Source organism: Podarcis raffonei, chromosome 12 (assembly GCF_027172205.1).
Source record: "Podarcis raffonei isolate rPodRaf1 chromosome 12, rPodRaf1.pri, whole genome shotgun sequence".
In the NCBI taxonomy this organism is placed as follows: Eukaryota; Metazoa; Chordata; class Lepidosauria; order Squamata; family Lacertidae; genus Podarcis; species Podarcis raffonei.
The window spans coordinates 32,883,626-32,906,934 of NC_070613.1; the positions used below are offsets into that span (position 1 = coordinate 32,883,626).

At 42.0% G+C, this 23,309-nt stretch overlaps 1 protein-coding gene across 2 annotated transcripts in view; it reads left to right on the forward strand.

Moving 5' to 3' along the window:
- Window positions 1–3,598: 3,598 nt before the first annotated feature.
- The window catches only part of AHR (aryl hydrocarbon receptor), a 48,484-nt gene continuing 28,773 nt past the window's right edge, over window positions 3,599–23,309 (forward strand). The window contains exons 1-2 of one of the 2 annotated variants that reach the window (XM_053409536.1): window positions 3,599–4,020; window positions 17,290–17,477. In XM_053409536.1, coding sequence (XP_053265511.1) covers window positions 3,965–4,020; window positions 17,290–17,477 — 244 coding nt within the window. In that variant the 5' untranslated portion in view covers window positions 3,599–3,964. The remainder of the gene's footprint in view (window positions 4,021–17,289; window positions 17,478–23,309) is intronic. The other variant, XM_053409537.1, reaches the window with a different exon arrangement.

Genomic DNA, 23,309 nt, shown 5'->3' on the forward strand with positions numbered 1-23,309 from the left:
GGAATCCTAATAATGTCATATTATAGTATAATCGAAAAACACAGGCGCTCTTGTTTTTGCAAGCTTGTATCAAGCTGGGTTGTTGCAACAGACTCCTGTCTGAAATGATTCTGGTGAGCTGGAAAACTCAACTGGTTCAAGCCACAGCTTTTTGATGGCTATATAAGGCAACTAGTCCGCACTGTTCTATGTTGCCCAACCTTTTCGATACCATGTCCTTTTAAAGATCTTTATCATTATTGTCAAAGCGGGAAATGAGCAAGAGATGACCTCGTGTATCTGAAAGACTATCTTACTTCATCCCTTTGTACAGAAGCTGCGCTGGGATGCAGAAGAAGATGGAACCCAGATTCCAGCTTGTCAAGACTAGTGCCAGAGTATTCTTAGAAGTAGATTTTTGGCTGCGAAATGGAAGAATCTTTCCACTTTAAGAGGATGTTGCTAAACCAAGCCATTTTGGCACGCTTCTTCTAGGGAATTGAATTTTTAAAAATAACACTATTGGTGTTCTCTCAATGTATTTCCACACATTAGGCTTAAGTGTAAAACCTACATTAACCAGACTACTCATTCATATTATAAATACCTCTAGGCTGCATTAACAATGATCAGACATAACATAAATATGAGAGAGGCAAAGACTATTTCAGTCTTACATGAAAACACTCTGAGATATAAAGTCTATAATCTTGAAGCCATTTACTCTGCAATAGTAGTATTGAAATTTACTGGACCATTTCCATCCAAATTGGCTTGACAATCAAATATTTCAACGACTGGCTTGCAACCAGAGATATATCAGTTGACTAGCTACCTTTGAACTAAGAACGGCATAATGCTCCTTCACATCTTCTTAAAGGAATGAATTCCAGCTCTCAAAATGTATCATCACCTTGCAAGTGATCTCAGAATTGTGCGCGCTCTCTCTCTCTCTCTCTCCTTTAAGAAGTTTGCCATTTGTTTCAATGGAAGATAGTCCACATCCTTAGACCACTTACTGTGCTTCACAGAGTGATCTGAAGCACATTGATTCATAAGTAAGTCCCACTAAGTTCAATGGGATTTACTCCCAAGTAAATTTGTGTAGGATTGCAACCTTGGCCTATTTCCCCCCGCTGATAAATTGGTCTCCATCACACATTAGACTTGTTCACAAATCACAATGACCACAGGCACAAGCTGTCTCCACACATGTACAAATGTTTGTGTGAAAGGATGTACACATGTTGATTTCTACAGTCCCACTATTTGTATATGCAGATTGCTTATATGTTAAAGTGAACAACTGTTACATTCCATAGCGACTCATTCAATGTAATGCATGAGAACCCTCTTAACTGCATAAGGAGTGCTTCACTCCAATTAGTAGCAGTAATTCCACACAGCTAGAATTCTGTGCATTGGTGTGAATGTCTGCACTGATGAAGCATATAGATGGGAGTTGTTTGTGTGTATACTTCTATTAGATCATGACTTCTAATCCCATTTGGGTGCAGACCTAAACATAAACACTGTTTCCTATTAATTATATGAAGTACCCATTCAATGATAAATGGATGAAAGGAGCTACTGTACTACTGTGTTTCTATAGAGTTTGTCCAAGGAAGTTAGAGAGGGCTGTTGTGCTCAGGTTCTACTTTTGTTTGGGCTTCCCATAGGCATCTAGTTGGTCATTGTGAAAACAGTACCCTTGACTAGCTGCACCACAGGCCTGATCCAATAGGTTCAAATTATGTTCTTAGTTTTTCCAACACAGACACAAAGCTAACTGGCCTGTAATAGTGTAGTTGCTCTCTGTCCTGTTTCCACTTCCTGCCTGGTGGTCTGGTTTTCTATCCCTATCCTGGTTTCGCTTACTACCAGTCCGCAGCCCTTATTTTATCAGTATTACCTACAATGTAGGATTACCCACATCTTGGTCCTGATTTTTAACAGGTAGTTTATAAGGCACATGCAGACTCCAATGCACTTCTCAATATGGACTCTTACAAACCTAAACCCTTCCGATTTTGTTTCCTTTCACAAAGGTGTGTCTTGTATAATCTTCTGTTATTTGTCAGGAACTCTGAAGTATGTGACTAGCTATATTTGTTTTTATGATACCATACTATTGTTTTTATATTGTATTTTTGTGTACCACTTGGAGATTTTAAAATATTAAGCAGTTTAGAAATCTTTTTTTAAAATGCTTTTCTTCTGCTCTGGAGGGTAGGATTCGAACCAATGGCTTCAAGTTGCAAGAAAAGAGATTTCAACTAAACATTCGGAAAACCTTTCTGACAGTAAGAGCTGTTCGGCAGTGGAACAGGCTCCCACGAGAGGTGGTGGCCTCTCCTTCCTTGGAGGTTTTTAAAGAGAGGTTGGATGGCCATCTGTCATGGATGCTTTAGCTGAGATTGCTGCATTTCATGGGGTTGGACTAGATGACCCTTGGGTCCCCTCCAACTCTCTGATTCTATGAAATAAATTAATAAATTTATTTGTAATTATTATACTGAAAGAATCCACTTAGCTACTATATTGTGGAGTGCTGTAACCACAGAGGTTATATAACCCTATAGGTCACGAACTGTTTTGCAGTTCCTTAGATTGTGGTCTAAGCAGCTCTGGGGAATTTCTCTTTTTAAAAGGCAGGGAGTGAGAGAGAGAGAGAGCTGAGCAAATCCATTTCTAATACTGCCTGCCAGTGCAGGTGAGCCATGTGGGCGGGGAGCCACTTTCCTGCAGCAACTTCTTTCCAGCGCTCACACAACACTTCAGGCCAACCATTTCCCAGTCTGATTCGCACGTGCGCGTTCGGCAAACTGCGTGAAGAGAAAAAAAGAATCTCTCCCTCTCTCCACCCTCAATCTGATCGCGATGCTTGTTTGTTATGGTGGGGGTCTATTGTCCTCCCCGCAAGCGCGGCAAAGTTGTCCTGATGAGTGGCCACCCTTTCCTCCTGGGGCCCAGAACCCCGTGGCATCGGGGAAACCGCCGGAGGAGGAGGAGGCGGCCCTGCCGCTGCTTCGGCTTCTCCCCCATCCACCCGCCGTGCCTGCTCGCTTCCCTCGCTTGACCTTCCCAACATGGCGCCGCGCCGCCCCCTTGACGCCGACGACGCCCACAAGGGCCTCCTCTGTGGGCGGCGGCGGCGGGGCGGGCCCCGGGGGAGAGAGCGCAGGCTTGGCTGGCTGGCTGGCGGGGTGGCTTTTGAGACGGAAAGAGCCGTTGCTATAGCCCAGAGAGAGAGAGAGAGAGGGTGCGTGGAGGGAGGGGAAAACAGTAGCGAGGCCTTCTGGCCGACACTGAGGGAGGACGACGACGACGTTCGCTGAGGTGAAGCGAGGCTTCGCTTCCCGCCTCGCTCCTGAGGAGAAGGAGGAGGAGAGACGGCGACTGAGGGCAGCTGCCCGGGAAGCCGCAGCCGCCGCCTCCGCACCTGTCTCGCACTCCCGCCGGCCAGACGGAGAGAGAAAGAGGGAGGGAAGGAGGAGGAGGAGGAGGGCGGCCGTAGTGGGTGTAGCCGGCGCCGAGCACCTGGCCCCGTCCCCCGCCGCCGCCGCAGCAGCAGCCGCTCCTCCTCCTCCTGCCGCCGCCGCCTCGCCCGCCCGCCCGCCTTCCTCTCTCCCTCCGTCGGCCGCCTCTCAGGGGAGTCCGCGCCGCGGCGGCAGGAGTGGCATCAGGGCGAGCAGCAGCAGCAGCAGCACGACGAACAACAACGGTGTCAAGGCAGGCCGGGAAGCTGCGGGCGGAGCCGTTTCGCCCCGAGAGGAATATTCTCTCTCTCTCGCACACACAGACACACACAAGGTCCCTTCTTAAGCCGCCGCTGACATAGTTGCGGAGAGGTTTCTGCTTCTCAAGCCGAGGGGTGGCGGTTGTTGTTTCGGGCGGCGGTGCAGAAGTAACGAGGGGCTGCCGCTCTCTGCCGCAGGAGCCAGAGGAGAGGAGAGGCGCTGGAGCCTCGGCCAGCGGGGGCAGGATGAACCCCAGTGTCACCTACGCCAGCCGCAAGCGGCGGAAACCCGTGCAGAAAATGTAAGTGGGTCGGGTGGGTGGGGTGGGGTCGGGTGGGGTGGATGTTCCTGGAGAGCAAAAACGGGTGCCTTTTTTTCTCCATGCTGAGGTCTGGATTTCCCCTCCCCGCTCCCCTTTGCAAAGCTGTCGCCTCTTTTCTACACACACACACACACACACACACACACACACACACACACTGCACGGCTCTCCTCCTCCTCCAATTAACCCTGATGCCCTTTTCCCTGTAACCTTGTGCGTTGCTTTGCTGCGAGCGCATCGCCTCCAAACCCTCGTAGTGCCCGCACTGCAACTTTTTGTATTTTTGTTTCTCTCTCCCTCCCCCTTGTAAGGTTATGCTTTGCTATTGTGTTCCGGCAGTTTCTTCAGCTTGTCGATTAGCCTTCAGTTGTGGATCACGCCCCCCCCCCATTGTATCTATCTATCTATCCTATTATTATTATTATTCGTTCTAAACAAGGTGCCCTGGGATAACTCTTAAACATGTGCAAAGGGATTTGGTGGCCCGAGTTAACCGTTTGCGCAATCTGTGTCATCCCTCCTTACGTTGCTCTGGTAGAAACGCATTTGGTGACTCCCCTGGATGTTTGTAAATAATTTGTAAAGGTCTAAAGGAGCCTCTTGTTCTCCGCTTGAAAGGTTTAAGTCTTAAGTTTAAGGCAGTGCTCACTGTTTTATTTTGTTCATCTTGGGAAAAACTGGGCTGGGATTCGGAATGGCCTGCCATGGGGACCGTTCTGAACCTTGTTCTAAATTTGTGGTGACAGGTTGTGATTTAGGGAGGAAAAGGCACTCTGCACATGCACAGGGGCAGCTTAGGAGCTACATATATTTCAGCAGTTAGTTGTGCTATTGGAAATGGATTCCTGGGCTGAGTTGCAGTAAAATTAAGCCTTGATTCGGGGCCCTATTTTTGTCAGGCTCTGATGACCCAGTTAAATTCAAACAGCTGATTAAAATCAGAACAAGGACTGGGAGGTGGGAGGGGATGAAGGAATGATTTGAGTGTAAGGCTGCATCCCTGTGCACATTTACCTGTGAGTAAGCCCCACTGAATATAATGAGACTTGGTTCTGGGTAAACCTGCATTGGGTTGCGTTGTTGGCCAGTGTGGCTGGGCTCCCTGACCAAGGATGTCAGCAGGCATTTAAGGTGATGGTCTGGCAGTCTGTTCAATGTAAGTTTAAGATAATTATCGAAAGCTTGCGGCAATGGATGTAGCTTTTGGCTTATTTTGGCTGTGGGCTGTGACTTGTGCTGTCTTAACAGGGATTGCTGGTTAATGTATGGTGTGTGTGCAGAAAGCCACGTTGTGCTGACTGTGCTTCTGCCACTGCAGTGGGCTCGTCTGTGATTCGAAGACGATCATTTACTCATTTGCTCAGCTTGGTTTTATGATGATTATATTGTACAGTATTGTGATTTGCCGCTCTCTACCTCACCACCGTAGGCCACAATGTTGTGCAGTGTCAGTCTCCGGAGCGGCATCTTGTTGTTGTGGAGGCCAGGAGTATTGTGATACAGATGGAATAATTTAAGTGTGTCAGTAATCTGTGCACTTTTTCGTATTTATTGTAATGGTTGTAATTCTTCAAACGAGGCTTTACAAATGTAAAACTGTACAATGTACATGTTTAACAAGCTGTCAAAGCTATGTACTTTCAGATAGATTGGTTTCATCTTTAAGAGAACGATAAGCAATCGTAGAAAAAAAATGGATTTATATTTTTAATGGGTGTGTAAATTCTTATCCTAGGAATATATGAAATCAATAGTTAATTTAAAAAAAAGTTAATCATAGGTATGAAGGTTTAGCCTTAGGTGTTTGATTTAAAATTAATATTTAGTTTAAAAAAATCCTTTTTCTGTAGTGTTTATGAGTACTACTTTTCACTAATCTGTGTTTACTGGTTAAGTAGCACTGCTGATGAAATATTTATTCCCCAACACAAAGTAACCATACTGAGCTTGGTGGGATTTCCCAAAGGACTTCAAGAAAGATTAAATGGAATGGTATGGGAGCGGTCTGTGCTGTGTTAGCAATTTTAAAGTTTACTAAAGTGCATACCAATGTTTAATGTAGATTGTGGAGTCTAACTGGTTAGCCTTTTAAAATTGTTAATAGGAACAAATGCAGGAGGAAATCCTTTGGAATAATGTATACAAATTGAATTCTATAACTTTGGCAAAGCTAGTATTGTCCTCAAGGTGCTAGTGTTAACCTTGAGATGCAGGATTTTTTTAAAAAATAAAATAATCCTAGTTTATTTTTCTAATCCAGCATGAAAATGCTGGGGCAGGAGGTTGGCAGGTGTTACTGCCATGCAGTATAAATAAGGGGGGGGGTTTGCCAGTGTACTTTATGTATCTGACTTCACATTACAGTACTTGAAAGTTATCTGTGCTTATTAAGCAGCCTTAGGTACATTATGTAGTAGTTTCTGGATTCTAGAAAAGCAGCACTCTCATAAAAAGGATCGCCATTATGTCTCCAAAGTTTACTTTAGAGGTGACGGTTATGCAACACTTACTGTTAAGTAACATTGTAGTTTGTCTTGTAAACAGAAACAGGCTTCTGATGTGCAAATGCAGTAAGTTTTTAACACTGTATCCTATAGAAATATTTTTTAGCATGTATGGAATAGTCTTAAGCTGGTTGTTGCTGAAGACATCCCCTTGCTTCTAGGAAAAACACTCACTCACTTGTACTATTGTGAGATACAACTACCAGCATATCATGTGAGCAATGTGAAATCTTTGGAAGCTTGTATTTGAGCTTCCTTGTTCTCCACAGTTTCATGTCAAACAGGGTTTGTTAGCTATGTGATTGTTGACTTATGAAACAAATCAGGCTCACGACAAAGTTAATTTAGCAGGCATTCTACTTAATAGAGCACTCCTCTTGATTTACGAAGCCAATTCATGTAGGAGGGCAACACTTACACTTAATCTTTGTATAGGATTAAAGTTAAGAGAATTCCTTCCTTCCTGTGTCTACATTATGGTACACATACACTAATACTGTATATACAAGAGATACAAACTCCAAAGGAAATGTGCTGTAGTCGGTTGCAACGTAGAAATATTCTTCAGGGCTACTTTGTGGAAGTAAAAACATTCCAAACCAATGTTGTTGAAGAGTAGACAAAACACTTCCTTAGAAAACCATTTTTTTAATTCTTACACCTGTGAATAAATCTCACTGAATTCAGAGGAACTTGTTTCTGTGCTTAAGATTTCACTGCTCCCCTTTCAGAGGTCTGTGGAGCTCTTAATATTTATTTATTTTATTGCATTTATATTCTGGCTTTCTTTGAGCTTGCTTAATGGCAGGCTTTATCAGTATGGCAGGCTTTATCAGTATATTTAAGTGCTCTATTGATGTGTGGCCTACCCCCCACTGTAGTATAACATGACATGTATGTGGTGCTTTGCTCCTTCATGAATACTGATTCATTATACAAGGAGCCAATTGAAGAAAGCCCTGGCTTGATGTGGTTCATGCCTCTCCCCCCCCCCCCCGCGCCTTTTTGTTGTTGTTGTCCCATTAGGAATATGAAATAGAAAGAATATAGGTTCACATATGGCTTTCTTTCTGTATATTTTCTTTGGGCCCATTATGATACTGGGTGCAACTTTGTATTGGAAGAGCAGAACGTTCAGGATATAAGTGCTGGCTTTTATCCCTGCAACTGTTATAACATTCTGTATCTAAAAAGGGCAACTAGACTTCCCAGCCTCCTAGGCCTAGCATACAATGAAGAATGTCCTCACATTCTGATGGAGCTGATATCATTCAGGGGACAAAATGAATTGGCAGCCCACCCACACCTACCCCCCAAGTCTTGCTCTCATACTGGGACCGTGGGGCTATAGCTCGCTTGAAACTGCCATTTGTAGACTTGCTGGTTACAAGATTCTGGCATAAAAGCTGACAAGTTATTGTGTGTAGATTCAGTGGGTCATACGATTGGGTTATTTATTGGAATCTGCCAGGGGACAGTCAGATAATTCCCCCCTGTTGTTTTGCCTTCCCTTCTGTGGCTTGATGAACCTCCCTGCAGCATGGTTCTGGGAATTCCTGTCCTAACATGTTTTTGTTTTTTCCCAGGCTGTCGTTCTTGGCACCTTTCCTTGGCTAAGAACTGAAAGTGTTATGTGGCTCCTTTTCATTTCAGTACTAGTGTTTATGAATGTATTTAGGATCAGAATTAATTTTAGATGTCATTCTATGGTAACATAATATATATACTTAAAGGTTTTTTTAAAAATGAAACATTAATTAAAGAGACAGATTCAACCATTGTTACTTTTATGGACTTGGGCTAAAATGTTTCAAAAGATTTGCATTTAATTTGACTTTTCAGTGGTAAGTTGTTTTTGTTTAAGAACCATGTCATATCTTGATGTGGGAAATAGTGGAATAGTTTCATCATCATATGCTGCCTATATTCATCCAGAGGTGCACAGGGGAAAGTATTAAATTGTGAAACATATCCACCAACACTGTCAAATGCACATAAAATATTATTCCTCTACCTAAAAACATGTAATAATAATAATAATAATAATAATAATAATTTATTATTTATACCCCGCCCATCTGGCTGAGTTTCCCCAGCCACTCTGGGCGGCTCCCAATCAGTGTTAAAAACAGTACAGCGTTACATATTAAAAACTTCCCTGAACAGGGCTGCCTTAAGATGTCTTCTGAATGTCAGGTAATTATTTATCTCTTTGACATCTGATGGGAGGGCGTTCCACAGGGCGGGCGCCACTACCGAGAAGGCCCTCTGTCTGGTTCCCTGTAACCTCACTTCTCGCAATGAGGGAACCGCCAGAAGGCCCTCGGCGCTGGATCTCAGTGTCCGGGCTGAACGATGGGGGTGGAGACGCTCCTTCAGGTATACAGGACCGAGGCCGTTTAGGGCTTTAAAGGTCAACACCAACACTTTGAATCGTGCTCGGAAACGTACTGGGAGCCAATGCAGATCTCTCAGAACCGGTGTTATGTGGTCCCGGCGGCCACTCCCAGTCACCAGTCTAGCTGCCGCATTCTGGATTAATTGCAGTTTCCGGGTCACCTTCAAAGGTAGCCCCACGTAGAGCGCGTTGCAGTAGTCCAAGCGTGAGATAACTAGAGCATGCACCACTCTGGCGAGACAGTTTGCGGGCAGGTAGGGTCTTAGCCTGCGTACCAGGTGGAGCTGGTAGACAGCTGCCCTGGACACAGAGTTAACCTGCGCCTCCATGGACAGCTGTGAGTCCAAAATGACTCCCAGGCTGCGCACCTGGTCCTTCAGGGGCACAGTTACCCCATTCAAGACCAGGGAATCCCCCACACCAACCCGCTCCCTGTCCCCCAAAAACAGTACTTCTGTCTTGTCAGGATTCAACCTCAATCTGTTAGCCGCCATCCATCCTCCAACCGCCTCCAGACACTCACACAGGACCTTCACTGCCTTCACTGGTTCTGATTTAAAGGAGAGGTAGAGCTGGGTGTCATCTGCATACTGATGAACACCCAGTCCAAACCCCCTAATGATCTCTCCCAGCGGCTTCATATAGATATTAAAAAGCATGGGGGAGAGGACAGAACCCTGAGGCACCCCACAAGTGAGAGCCCAGGGGTCTGAACACTCATCCCCCACCACCACTTTCTGGACACGGCCCAGGAGGAAGGAGCGGAACCACTGTATGACAGTGCCCCCAGCTCCCAGCCCCTCTAGACGGTCCAGAAGGATGTTATGGTTGATGGTGTCAAAGGCCGCTGAGAGATCCAGCAGAACTAGGAAACAGCTCTCACCTTTGTCCCTAGCCCGCCGGAGATCATCAACCAGCGCGACCAAGGCAGTTTCAGTCCCATGGTGAGGCCTGAATCCTGATTGGAAGGGATCCAAATGGTCCGTCTCCTCCAGGCGTGCTTGGAGTTGTTCAGCAACCACCCGCTCAATCACCTTGCCCAAGAATGGCAGATTTGAGACTGGGCGATAGTTGGCCAAATTGGCCGGGTCTAAAGATGTTTTTTTAAGAAGCGGTTTAATGACCGCCTCTTTCAGCGTGTCTGGGAAGGCTCCCTCACAGAGGGAAGCATTCACCACCCCGCAGAGCCCATCGCCCAGCCCTTCCCGGCTTGCTTTTATCAGCCAGGATGGGCAAGGATCAAGGAGACAGGTGGTCGGTTTCACTTGTCCAAGCAGCCTGTCCACATCCTCGGAGGTAACAGATTGGAATTGATCCCATGTAACAGGACCAGACAGAACTCTAGCACTCTCCCGCCCTGGCCCTGCTCCCACGGTGGAGTCTATCTCCTTCTGAATCTGAGCGATTTTATCTGCAAAGAACTTGGCAAAAGCATTGCAGGAGATCTTGGGGTCCCTACCAGGCCCCGGTGGTACAGGTGGTTCCGATAGATTGCGAACCACCTGAAAAAGTCTCCTGCTGCTGTTTTCTGCAGATGCAATGGAGGCGGCGAAGAAGGCCCTCTTCGCCGTCGCCATTGCCACTTGGTAGGCTCGACGTTGAGCTCTAACCCGTGTCCGGTCTGATTCAGAATGAGTTTTCCGCCACCGGCGCTCTAGCCGTCTCAACAATTGTTTCATCACCCTCAGCTCCGGGGAAAACCACGGGGCTGTCCGGGCTCCATGCAATCGGAGAGGGCGCTTCGGAGCCAGACAGTCAATAGCCCTGGTTAACTCCGCATTCCAGCGTGCCACCAGGGAATCAGCTGAAAGGCCATCAACTTGGGATAAAGCATCCCCTACCACTCTCTGGAAGCCAATTGGATCCATTAAGTGGCGGGGGCGGACCATCCGAATCGGTCCCACCTCCCTGCAGAGGGGAAGGGTTGCGGAGAAGTCCAGTTGCACCAGGAAGTGATCTGACCATGGCACTTCTTTCGTTTCGCTTTTAGTTAGTGTCAGATCACCAACATCCATAGAGGTGAACACCAAGTCTAAGGCATGTCCACGGCTATGAGTTGGGCCAAACTTATTCAGGGACAGCCCCATGGAGGCCATGCTTTCCACGAAGTCCCGAGCGGCCCCTTGTAAGGTCGTGTCGGCATGGATGTTAAAATCCCCCAGGACAACCAAGCTAGGTGTCTCCAGGAGCATATCCGCCACGACCTGAAGCAGCTCGGGCAGGGAATCCTTGGTGCAGCGGGGAGGTCGGTACACCAGTAGGAATCCTGTACTGCCCAACAGACAACTTTATTTGCTGCTTTGTCCTTTGCTCAACTTTATTTGTGTTATTTTTAATCTAGCCTTTAGGATTGCTTTTAATTGTATTGCTTTACTGCAGGGGTCAGCAACGTGCGGCCCATGGGCTGGATGCGGCCCATGAAGACCGTTTTACCAGCCCACAAGCTGCCCCTGAACTGAGCCACCCACTTGGTGAGTCCCCGCGCCATGCTGAGCCAGTTTAGCGCATGGGGGACTCGCTGAACGGCGTCAGAGTTTGTGCTTCTGTGCAGGTGTGATTTTTGGCGTCTGGGCATGTGCAGACGCAATTTCCGGTGCCACAGACATGCACAGATGCAATTTCTGGCGTCATGCTGCGCCATTCTGGCCCACAGACAATCTCTGAGGGAGTGATCCAGCCCATGGCGGGTAACCCTTGCCAACCCCTGCTTTATTGTGAACTACTTAAGAGATTCTCAACATAGAGTAAATAAGTGGACACCTTTCACTTGCTGATCACCATAACACTGTCATGGAGTTCTATTCAATATTGAGCCAGAGCAGAACTCCAATGTATAGTTAGCAGAGTAAAAACTCATTGCAGGATTCCCAAAAAATAGACTAGAGGCAATTAATATTTCATCCAGCAGAGCGTTACTGCTATGGAAGGGAAATGAGCATAATGGTCACAAATCCAATCCATTCAGGATTGGCACTGTACATAAGAAATCGAGTTGCAGCAGATTTAACATAAACTTACAAGAACTTCTAAGAAGTCTAAAACCTTAACACAGGTTAAAAGGTATGAAGAACCTCCTAATTATTCTGGGTGCATGACCTGATGTGCAATTCTAGTCAGTACTGTATTGACCACAGCAGATCTCCAATAATAGAGAAAGAGAAGGTGAAACCCAGGCTCCTTCTGGCCTTACTTTTATAGGCACATAACATTAAAATTATTAAGCCATTTTCTTTTTGCCTTTCATCTGTTGGAGTATTTGAAAGCAGGTGATTGAGGCCTCAAACAATAGTGATAGAATGTTTAAGGATAATTTTCTTAACATTTTTGGAAATCACTTGAGTCAGTAAGAATAGAATAGGATTCTGTCCATGCATACATTAAAATGCAGGTTCCTTTAATATAACTGCTGTGTTTTACATGTGCACAGCATCTTCTGCATATCTGAACTGAATATGTATAACCTCTTCCACCCCCTCAAGTGTTGAAATACAATATTACAGAGTGGAATAAAATATTACATAAATACCAGAAAGTCTATAACAATACTTGTTTAAGCTGTGAGAATTATATGCACTTGCCTTAGAGTAAGTCTCACTACATTCAGTAGGGTTAACTTCTACATAGCATTGGACTACCTGTCTACTAGCTAAAGGAAAGCTGTAAACCTTTTACAACTGAGAAATATATTTAATTGGCTTATTTTTTTTCTGCTCTTCTGAAAATTGTCTGGTACCTATCTAAGAGTGATTTACTTAAGCAAAACACTTCTATTATAAACTGCCTATAGAACTTAAAACAGTTCAGATTTGGGGAGCTTTAAACAGTGTGCAACTGGGAATATTCCTGGAACTCTGTGTAATCTGAGAAGTGTTCTTCTGTTAAATGTCACAGTGGAATGATAAATTTTAAGTATTATTTTGGCTAAAAAAGAGAGTATATATTCTTAAAACATTTATTTTAATATTGTGTTATAGTGAAATAGGTTTAACATAATTGCTTACTCCAGAGAAGAGATGTATTCCAGTGATTAGTCCTGTGGGAAACATGGCCTTGGTTCATTTTATACTTAGATATTTAAATTTTATTTATTAAATTTGTATACCCCCCTATATCTGTAGATCTCAGGGTGGTTCACATCATAAAATTAGAATATAAAATACATAATGAAAATATAAACAATGACAACCCAATAATCCCCCCATTCTACAACACATTTTAATAGGACATTGGATGTCAATCAGCCAAAGGCTTGGTTAAAGAGGAATGTTTTCACCTGACATCTAAAAGTGTATAGTGAAGGTGTCTACCAAACGTCCCTGAGGAGAGCATTCCCCAAATGGGGAGCCACTGCAGAATAGGCCCATTCTTGGGTTGCCACCTTCCGGACCTCTCATGGGGACTCAGAGGAAGATCTCAAGGTCTGGGTAGGTGTATATGGAGAGGGGCGTCCCTTGAGGTATTGCGGTCAACCTCAAATGACTGATAAGCCAACTGTAAACCTTCTGGCCATTAACAGCCAGTCACCATCATTGGCCAACTCTTGAACCTTTATTTTCCTGTTGAGGAAAGCTGGTTTTAAATCTTGAAAGCCCCCCAAAAATATAAAGGTGACACTCCTTACTCTACACTTTGTACCATGGTATTCTGTTGGAATGCAAATTCTGGATCTCGAAAGGAGAGGGGAAATAACAGTGTTTGCATAATCTTTGCAGTAGAATATCCTTCTATTTGTTAGCAAAGAGAGTGAAAAGAACCTATTTTAATTCATTAACAAGGGATGTGTAAATTTAAAATTCAAGCACTTAACCAGAGTGGCAAACCTATTGAATTGAACAAGAAGCAAAATATTTCCATTCGTTGTTAAGGATAAGACTTCTGAAATTAGGATGAATTTCCTCTGGCCAGTTCCTACTATGATTTCTGCTTGATGATCAGTTTTCTCCCTATAGTTTTTGTCTTCTCCCTATTGTGTAGACGCTAAGAGACCCTGTTTTACGTTTTCATAATCCAACTTTGAGCAGCTTGCTTTGTATTAGGCTACTGACAGTTTTGAGTTGCACAATGTTTTAGTCATGTAATTTGGTCTGATCCAAAACTGGAAAAAGAGTAACTTTGTCAACTTTCACCGAAATTAGTACCCTCTGTGTTTAAAGTAAAGGGGGTGGGGCTGAGAGGAAAGGCAGGCAGCCACACCAGTAAACCAAGGAGGGTAAGGGGCTATGCTATTGGTGTGGTGGAAGCCAAAGCATTTCAGTAAATCTAAAGCATTTCAAGACGGCAAGGAGATGCTAAATTTGCACAGAGACTAATTTAAAAAATAGTTTTTCTTAACTAGCACTAGACACATTGATAATTATTCTTGTAACATTTCTTTGTCACAAGCAACTCCAACTATTACATGAAAATCCACGTGTTTTTCAATCTGGAACAAGGCCAAAGTATGGTTTTAAGGGTAATAATGAATAAACCAAATGCATTATTCGATAATGTAGACAAATTGTTGTAACCAGTTTTTAAACCAAGCTGAAACTGCTTGGTTGAAACTGCTGCAACTCTACTGCCTTAAATCAGAGTACTTAAGTTACATTATGTGTCTGCCCAAAGCAGATAAGTTGAGAACTAATAATTCAGGTATCAAACTATATACAAAATAGCTAACTCTTTTTTGGATATTGTTAATAATTAATCCATGTCTGGGAACAACTGTGGATTTATTTTTTGCATTGCTTCTTGATAAATGCACATAAGATCTGGTCTATATTTGCATTTTTTGCTGCATTTCCTTGTCTAAGCTGCCTAGAGTCCCATTAGGAAGATGGGAGAGTATAAATAAATAAATATAATAATTTCTTTGTCTAAAATGTTGTGTAGAATTGAATTAATGGTAATGGCAACTGGATGGAACCTTTTGCTATGTTTTGTAAAAGAGACAGTATTGAAATTATGTTATGCCATTATTTCAGGAAGGGTACCTAGAGTGACATAGTTATCAAGCTTTAATTTTAGCTTTGTCACCTGTCTTGCAACTAATCCTGGTGCATTTCTGGTGGCATATTTGCTTTCTAAACTTGTGGGATTTCTTGGCAGGCTGTTTTCAAATACTCTTTTGCTGCATAGTGATGCTTGTATGTATCTTCAAACTTGCTGCAGTTGTTTTTATTTTGTTTTGTTGTTTGTGAGGAGGTGTTGCCACACTTGTTCTGGACATTAATCTTTCTACACATCAGAAACATACTTACTAATATTCAGCCCTTCTGGAACTTGAATCAGTAGGGGGAATTTAACTCTAGTTCCATTGGAAACTTTTCTGTCTATGGACCTGGCTCTTTTCTGCTGGAGGACAGGTTTCTGTTGGTCCAGTAAAGCTAACTCAGGAATTAGCATTTCAACCACAGAAGTTTTGCAGCAGTCAAGGTAGAGCATTTCTCTCATAAGATACTTAGCAACAGAGATGAGATCAGAGGTTCCCCCTAACCAAAAATGGGTTTCTAATGAGAAAGTAAGACAAGATAATTTTGGAGACTGCCATAGAGAAAGTGAGGTGCAAGTGGGACTAAGTGCTGCTTCAGTGCTTGAGGGAGCAGGATGGAGCGAGGCTTGAAGCGAGCGGAGATTGGGAAGCTGGGGGCAGGGCAGGGCGAGGCGGGAGAGACAGTTATGCTTTTCCTTCCTTGTGATGTGCAAGAAAACATGTCAACATTAGCAGATGTCCTTAGCATCAGGGCAAATCCAAAAAGAAAAAGGCTTTCTTTAGCTGTGATAAGGCTTTAACAGTCGATGGTCATTGGATGAAGAGTGCAGAGACAGATACAGAAAACCAAGAGCTCTAGGAGACAGTTGGGATGAATTTATTTTAACAAGACAGCTCTCCTGAAATCATACTGCTTCTGAGATCTTGTCAGGTCTCCCTAAGTGCAGAAGTCTATAACCAGTTATAGGCTTAGGAAAAACAAAAGGTTAAGGCATTTACTGGAAGTAAGATTTTCTGGTGAACAAAAGAAGGATGAATGACTATCCCCATTTACAAAAGGAGTGTTTACTAAGGTAACCAAAGAGCTCTGTTCCCAGTAGCCAGTTGAATGGTGATACAGTGTTATCTTGGAGGAACACAGAAAAGGGGAGCATAGAAAAATTAGCCTTTAGCAAATCTGAGAGTTCCCAGGCGAGTGCATACATGTTGGCTTCCTTCCTTTTCCATTTCAGCAGTGTATGACAGCAGGAACAGCAAATTCATTTTGTGCTACTTATTGACCTTGTCAGCTCACCTTTACAAACAAAATGGAGATTTTTGAGCGTAGATGATAGCATAGAGACCCAAATAAGAAATAGAATGGTGCTGTTGGGCAGCAAGGGAGCTGGCATGTGAAGTAAATAGATCTAACATGTAAGAAAAAGCTAATAAAATTTTAAATGTGAAAAATTGTATGTTTACAATTAGCAAATTTTAGCATTTTTAAAGAAAAAGGGTTGCTGAACAAGCAGGGTGGAACAGTCACCAAGAAGGAAACAGTGTGATCCTTCTATTCATTTAAATCATAAAAGTATTGTTCCTTTTTTGGAATAAAAAGGAAATCCTGAAAGATTGTAGGACAGGATGTGGATTGATCTTTAAATAATCTAGGACTCACATACCTGATCCTTCTCTATGGTATTACCCACTTGACGGAAGACCCTGATAACTGAGGTTTGCTTGGCTCAGACTTTATTGAGTTAGATATGTTAAAACATGTTTACTTCAGGGGGCAGTCCTAAAATAGTGTCTGATCTAGAACTCATTAGGTAGGTTAACTGGACTTTCTGCATTGAATACATAAAATCTATGTATGGTTACATAATGTGCTCGACATTCAACAAAGCAAGTTCTTAACTAACTGGGAACAATTCAGACTACTGGTCCTGTGACCCAATTCACACATGAACCTTGCTGTGTGGGTGGCTCTTTAAAATGCAACTATTTACAGACTACCCTATTTTATAAGCTGTTTGTGTAAGTGACTTTCAGTGTAATTCTGCAGATTTCAACCTTGCAATTTCAAATGACCACAGAGCAGTATATATAAAATACTTGGAAGTTGTTAAATCCCCAAACCTTGGGGGAGTGGGTCAGAATAACATTTTCTAGCTCCCCAGTCCTTTTTCACAGCTTCCATTTGAATGGAGAGAATTTCTTTAAAAGGAAGAATGTGCTGGGGATGCATCACCTGAATGGAAGTGACAGAACTATCCAGGAAATGTGTGAATTAAAATATTGTGTGAGCCCCAATAAAAGCTTTATTAATGAGAATGTATTTAAATGTATAGTTATTTTAAAATGTGACTTTATACTATGTTCTGTTACTATGGCAGAGTGAAACCTTCACCTCCTGAAGGAGCCAAGTCTAATCCATCGAAGAGGCATAGAGATCGATTGAATGCAGAGTTGGATCGCCTGGCTAGTCTCCTGCCATTCCCTCAGGATGTTATTGCCAAGCTGGATAAACTGTCTGTGCTTAGGCTCAGCGTTAGCTACCTAAGAGCCAAAAGTTTCTTTGATGGTAAGAAATTTGAGTTTATTTTCACAACTGACTATGAAATGTGTGTACTGTAACTTTAGTCTTATGCTGCTGCTGCTTTTTTTAAAAAAAAAACTGAACTAAAGTACTGAAGGACCAAGTATGCTGGTAAGAATAATAAAAAAAGAGTTGCACTCCTTTTGAAAGACCTATTCTTAACTAAAAATTTAAAATAGTCTTAATCAGCCTGCAGAATTTTCCTCACCCCACATTTTTTCCTCATGCAAATATTTTCTGAGGCATGGTGTGTTGATCATAATTTCACTGTTACTGAATGTGACCCATGGAGCATTGTCAAATACTACATATTTGGCTGTTCATTATACATGTCCTTATTAACAAAGAAGTGAACTATCTCTCGACCCCCCCCCCCGAGGAAAAAATGGGCTGGTTGCTATTAATCCAACCATCCTATGGCTGGTAGTGTTTTCTGTTAGCTTTGTCTAGTTTAGCAGCTGTAACCATTGCTGGTTAGGAATAGTCTGGCTATGTGCTTCATGGACTGGTCATCTTTTGATTGGATTACTGTAATGTGTTGTATATGGGGCTGGCCCTGAAGGGAACTGGAAAAGTGCATATAATGCAGAATGCAGCCACTATAATTTTAACAAATAGGAATCCATGACATCAAATTCCAAGGGAGTTGGACTGGCTGTCTAGTTCCTTCTAGACTCAAGGAAATATGCAGGTTATAACACTCAAAACCTAAACTGCTTAGTACCCATTAGAGCACACATGTTAACCTCTAGAATGTAAAAGTGTTTCAGCAGCCAAACTCTGTTATAGTTATGCTGATGGGCCAATGCAAGGGTATCTGGGACCAAAGTGGATATTTTTCTCCCTTACAATTTCTCTGTGCTTTACAGTGCTCCATTAAGTATACTTAATTTAGTCATATGATAGCATAATGGATCTTGTGTTCACCACATTGCATGGTAATTAAAGAATTGAACAGTATAGGGATTGCTGCTTTGTGAAACACTTTGTGAAACATGCGAAACAGTGTTTGGACTGCCTTGGCTTTAAAATATAGGGTGAGGGATTTTTGATATTGGAGCATTTCCGCTGCAGTCCTACAAATCTTCTCCAGAGGATCTCCAACCCTAAAGGATCTTCTTCCCTGCTCTTTCTAATCATGATGTTGCCTATGTGTCAGTGGGGCTATAAGGGAAAGGAGAGGAAGGGAAGAGGAAGTCCTGGTGCCTGTTCTGTTAGCTGACAGACAGAAGTGGATATTTGTCTTTGTGCAAGTTCTCCAATCTTAGGTAGTTACCGTAATTAACTAATAAATGATAGTATACCATAATCATATCAGGGCAAAATTACAGAAAGTTAGAAATGTCATTTAACAGATAAACTTTCAAATCAGTTACTTTCCCCGCAGCTAGCAGTTTTCATCACAAGCAAGGGTCTGGAACCTGAGCGGGGAGAAAAACAATTGGTGGGCAAGAGTTGCAGGAGGAAAGAGAACAGAAATCCGGTTGCACCACAAATTACAAATTGCCAGACAAGGAAGCAGTGGCTGGGCTTTGAAAACACCAGGAATGTACAGATCCACCCATAGCACCCAAACGATATAGCAGTTTGGGGACGTAACTCTAATCTATCAATAGACACTAAGCAACTAGTAGAAAAATCCTAAACTTTTCACTGTAAACCAGAACCTGATTGTTTTCCCCTGGGGTGGCGGACATCCTCTATCTCTGGAGACATTGATCTATTAAATTATTACTTCCCTTAATTTCTCACGCACCATGCGCAGAAGTCTCTACATGTAGTTTGCATGCCTGCAGTATAAAGTCTGCTGTGCTTAAACAAGCAAACCGCTTTAGAAATGCTTATCATTTGACTTCCCACACTTTGGATATCAGAACAAAGCCATGTCTGTGTTGTGCACTTCTGGCTTCTCGTCTTTCTTCTGCACCCATCCCCACCCCATGCAGTTGTAATGCCAACTGCTTCCAGTATGTCCTGCTTCTTTAGACTACAGTGTAGTGGCAGCTTTTTTCAGAGGCAACCCGTGAGGTTAAGAAAGTGTGCACTTGCTTCCTTTGTTTGTTCTCCTCCCCTGCTCTTGCTAATCATGATGTTGCCTAAGAGAGTAAACATAGAAGAACAAGTGAAAGGAAGAGAAGTTTGTCAAAAGGATCAGGTTCTTCTAGATACAGCATGAAGTAAAAGCACTTGTTTCTTAACATATCTGCTAAATGTAGAAATGCATATTGTGATGTGGAGTTGCATCTCCTAGGCTCATGTTAACAGTTAACTGATGTGAAGGGAAATGCTAAGTGAATAACAGGATACAAATGAGGGGTGTGTGAATTCCTGAGGAAAGTAAAATATAAACGTGCAATCATATAATCGCATTTGAAAGGAAACCCAAGAATTTGCTATAACAATAGTCTCCCCCTCCAAAAGAAACACTTGCATTTTTCTGTGTTTAAATAATCCATTTTGGAAGTCGATTAGTTAGACATAACCAAAGAATTAGTCTAATGATCTTATTAAAAATGTGTAAACTCTGAAGGTATCTATTTTATATACAGTTCACATGTGGCTTGGAATATGTCACCTACTTACTGTTCATGTAAGATGTACAGTTTAAGCAGTTGTTTTTCAGGACTGAAACACTCACAATCATTGAGTCACCACTGAGGAACAGTTAAATTAAGCAGATTTGCATAAATGTCTACATTGCAGATTATTTATATTTTGTGGGGCAGAACTTCTTTTTAGTATATACATGTTAATTTTTCCTAAAATTTAGGTTTTTTTAAACCTCCAGTATACAGTATAAAGATTTAACATTCTTGTGTTGCAAGAGTGATTGCAAACTGGAGCTTGTGGCTTTACCTTAGCTTAATATATTATCTGAACTATGGCATTTAGTTATGCATAAAGTCCTACTTATACATTTCTCGCATGTAGGGCATTGCTGGGTTTAATCCGGAGCAGGGGCATGCTTTTAGCTCTGCCCCTTTCATTGTAAAGAACCCCAATGAGCAATTGGTTGCTCGTGCATTGGCTGAACACAACACAGAGTTGTTGGAAGAAGGTGATACATCGTCAGGGGTGGAGCTAAAAGCATTCTCTGGATTCAACACAATTGCCTTTACAAGTGTTAAGAATGCTGAAAAATTCCAATTCAATTTGAAATTTAAAATAAGACATTTGTCTTGCATTTCTTTTGGTTAGATCCAAAGGCTATATTCTGGTCAATGTTTCAAAATTTTCTCCAGGGCTAGAGGCACAGCATTTGCATGTGATGAATGCAAACAAAATTTTAGGAGGGATTATCATGCTTTTCAGTAAGTGAACTGTTGAGTTAAATCGTGCTTTATTTAAAAGGGTTGTGCTGCGCTTTTGGAAAATAGGCTGTATTTAAGGATACTAGGTAATCGGATATGTACTTTCTGTGAGTATGTGCTGACATTTTGTGGGAGTTCTTTTTACCTGTGCTTAGCTTTTAACTTCATGTTTAATTATCTCAGATTTCCTAAAGCTAGGGCTAGGCACATAAAACTTGTTAAAAATAGATGTTAAACCTGTCCTGTCGTGTTAGTTCAGTTGATATGTAAAATCAGTGCTAAAGATGGGGGAAAACATCATTCTTCAGTAGTCTTTGTATTGACTACTCCAAAATGAATAGCATTTCTCTGTCAGCTTTTAGATTTTTATTAGCAATTAGTTCTTCTTTAAATGATGAGCAGCCAAAAGCCTGAATTCTAGGTTTAAAGATTTTGTAAACCATTAAATGAGAGTTGGAAATCACATATTGTGTTTTAATACAAAACTTAAACTGAAAATTACAAAACAATTTATTGTAAGCTTTTAAAACTTCAAATGGCTTGTTCTCCCAAGAGAGAACTGTTTATTTGCTTTTTTGTCTATATGACATCAACATAGCTTGTAACACAATTCAAAAAGCCACAGTACCTATTCATACAGAAAACCCATCTAAAAATCTGAATAATATTATCTCTGTAATCTTATGCTTGTGTACTTTGAAGTGAGTGGCCTTGAGTTCAGTGGTGCTTCCTCTCAGATTTGGTATAGGATTGTAGTCTTAAGTATACAAGTAGAGACTGAGCAGCCTTCATTTTAAAATCTAGAGACCAATAAAGAAAATTTTAGTTTTCCTTTTCCTAAAATGCTGCTATTCTGAAAATGTGACGAATCTTTAAGATGTCACAGCACTCTGTTTTTGCTGCAAACACAGGAGGTAACAAGGCTACCCGTATTGAAATAATTTCTTAATGTCTCAGGGCTGTACATGTTTGGTAACTGTGCTTTCAACCTATACTTTGGGCAATGTATTTTCCCTTTATGATCACTGCTTCAAATGTGTGCTATATTTTTATATAGCATGAAACTCTAGTATTGCAGTGTCTTTCCAGGGGGTCTTGGTTTCAAACAATGTGTGCTTTTAGATGGCCTTGAGCAATTCAGTCTCTCAGTCTGTTCCCAACTAGAAAAGAATTCTCCTAAAGACTGAAAGAATATATTTGCGCACTTTCTGGTAACACAGGGCTGAGGTGACACCTTTGTGTTCTTTCCAATGCACTGAGAAAGCAGTTCCTAGAAATAACAGGGAGTGGATGTCATGTGCTCACTGAGGCTGCAGTTTTTCAGTTCCCTGTTTACTCAAGTGTCCAGTACAATAATTGCAAGCTTGGGATTTTCACTAGCAAAGAGTTAATGAATGCCTGTTGTCCATTTCCTTTGTAGTTAGCAGGTTGAATTCTTCTCTCCAAGAAGATAGCAGGTCAGCGGCTGTAGACTTCATATGTGGTTATTGTTACGTAGCTAAGTGCCTTTATATATATGAGGGATCTGTTCACATTTTTCCACTGGTACCTGAGTCTTGGGCTTACTTTATTCCCATCCATCCCCTTTTATGGTGAGAAAGAGGAGAATGGAGGCATTCACTCCTTTTAAATTATCCATAGTTCCCAGTTATGCCCAAATTCAGACAGCTGTAGTTTCAGAATAAGCCATATTTTGAAACCAAGACTTGGTGCCAGTATGTTATAAGTCATCTGGCCTCGCATCAAGACTTGCTTAAAGAAGGGAGATAGTTGGGCTTCAGATTGCAAAAACACAGCATCAAAATGTCTTTTTTCAAACTTAACACATCCTAGATATGTGGTATGCTAACAAGAATGGCCCAAACTTGCATTTATACAAGCTCAGTCACCTGCATGCAATTTTTTGTCACCTATGGCTTCCATGTGAGTGCTTAAATCCAAGGCTGGTGTAACATTTAATGAGCTTAATCTGTTTTTAAGAAGTGTGTTTGTATTGCTCAAAAGTACATGGGACATGAGTTTAAAGAACTAGTCTGTAGCCAATATGTCTCTGCCAAATTCTAATACAAATGAAAACATGGTTTTAGTAATTGCTGCAAGAAACATTATTTTACTGATATTCCAAATACTCTGCCTTAGTTTAAGACACCACACATCCATCAGGTAGACATTCTTTGATAAACATGAAAGACTTGTAAAGAATTTGAGTTTAATGATACTGTTAGAACACCCTTTGTGTAGCTTAAGTGAGAATTCAAGCCAAAGCATATTTTTAAGATCAGATTCTTCTGCATGACTCAGCAACTACACTTTGTTTCTCACAGTAATTCCTGTTTTCTTGTTTTGATTTCATCAGAATTCCGATAAGGAAGTAAGGCTTTCTTACATACTGGAGCTTTGTAGATGTTTACAGTTAAAGCCATTTATAACATAATATGTTTCCCCTATATAAACAAATGCTCCATTTTTGCAAAAACAAACACTGCTTTGTGAATTCTCTCATGAA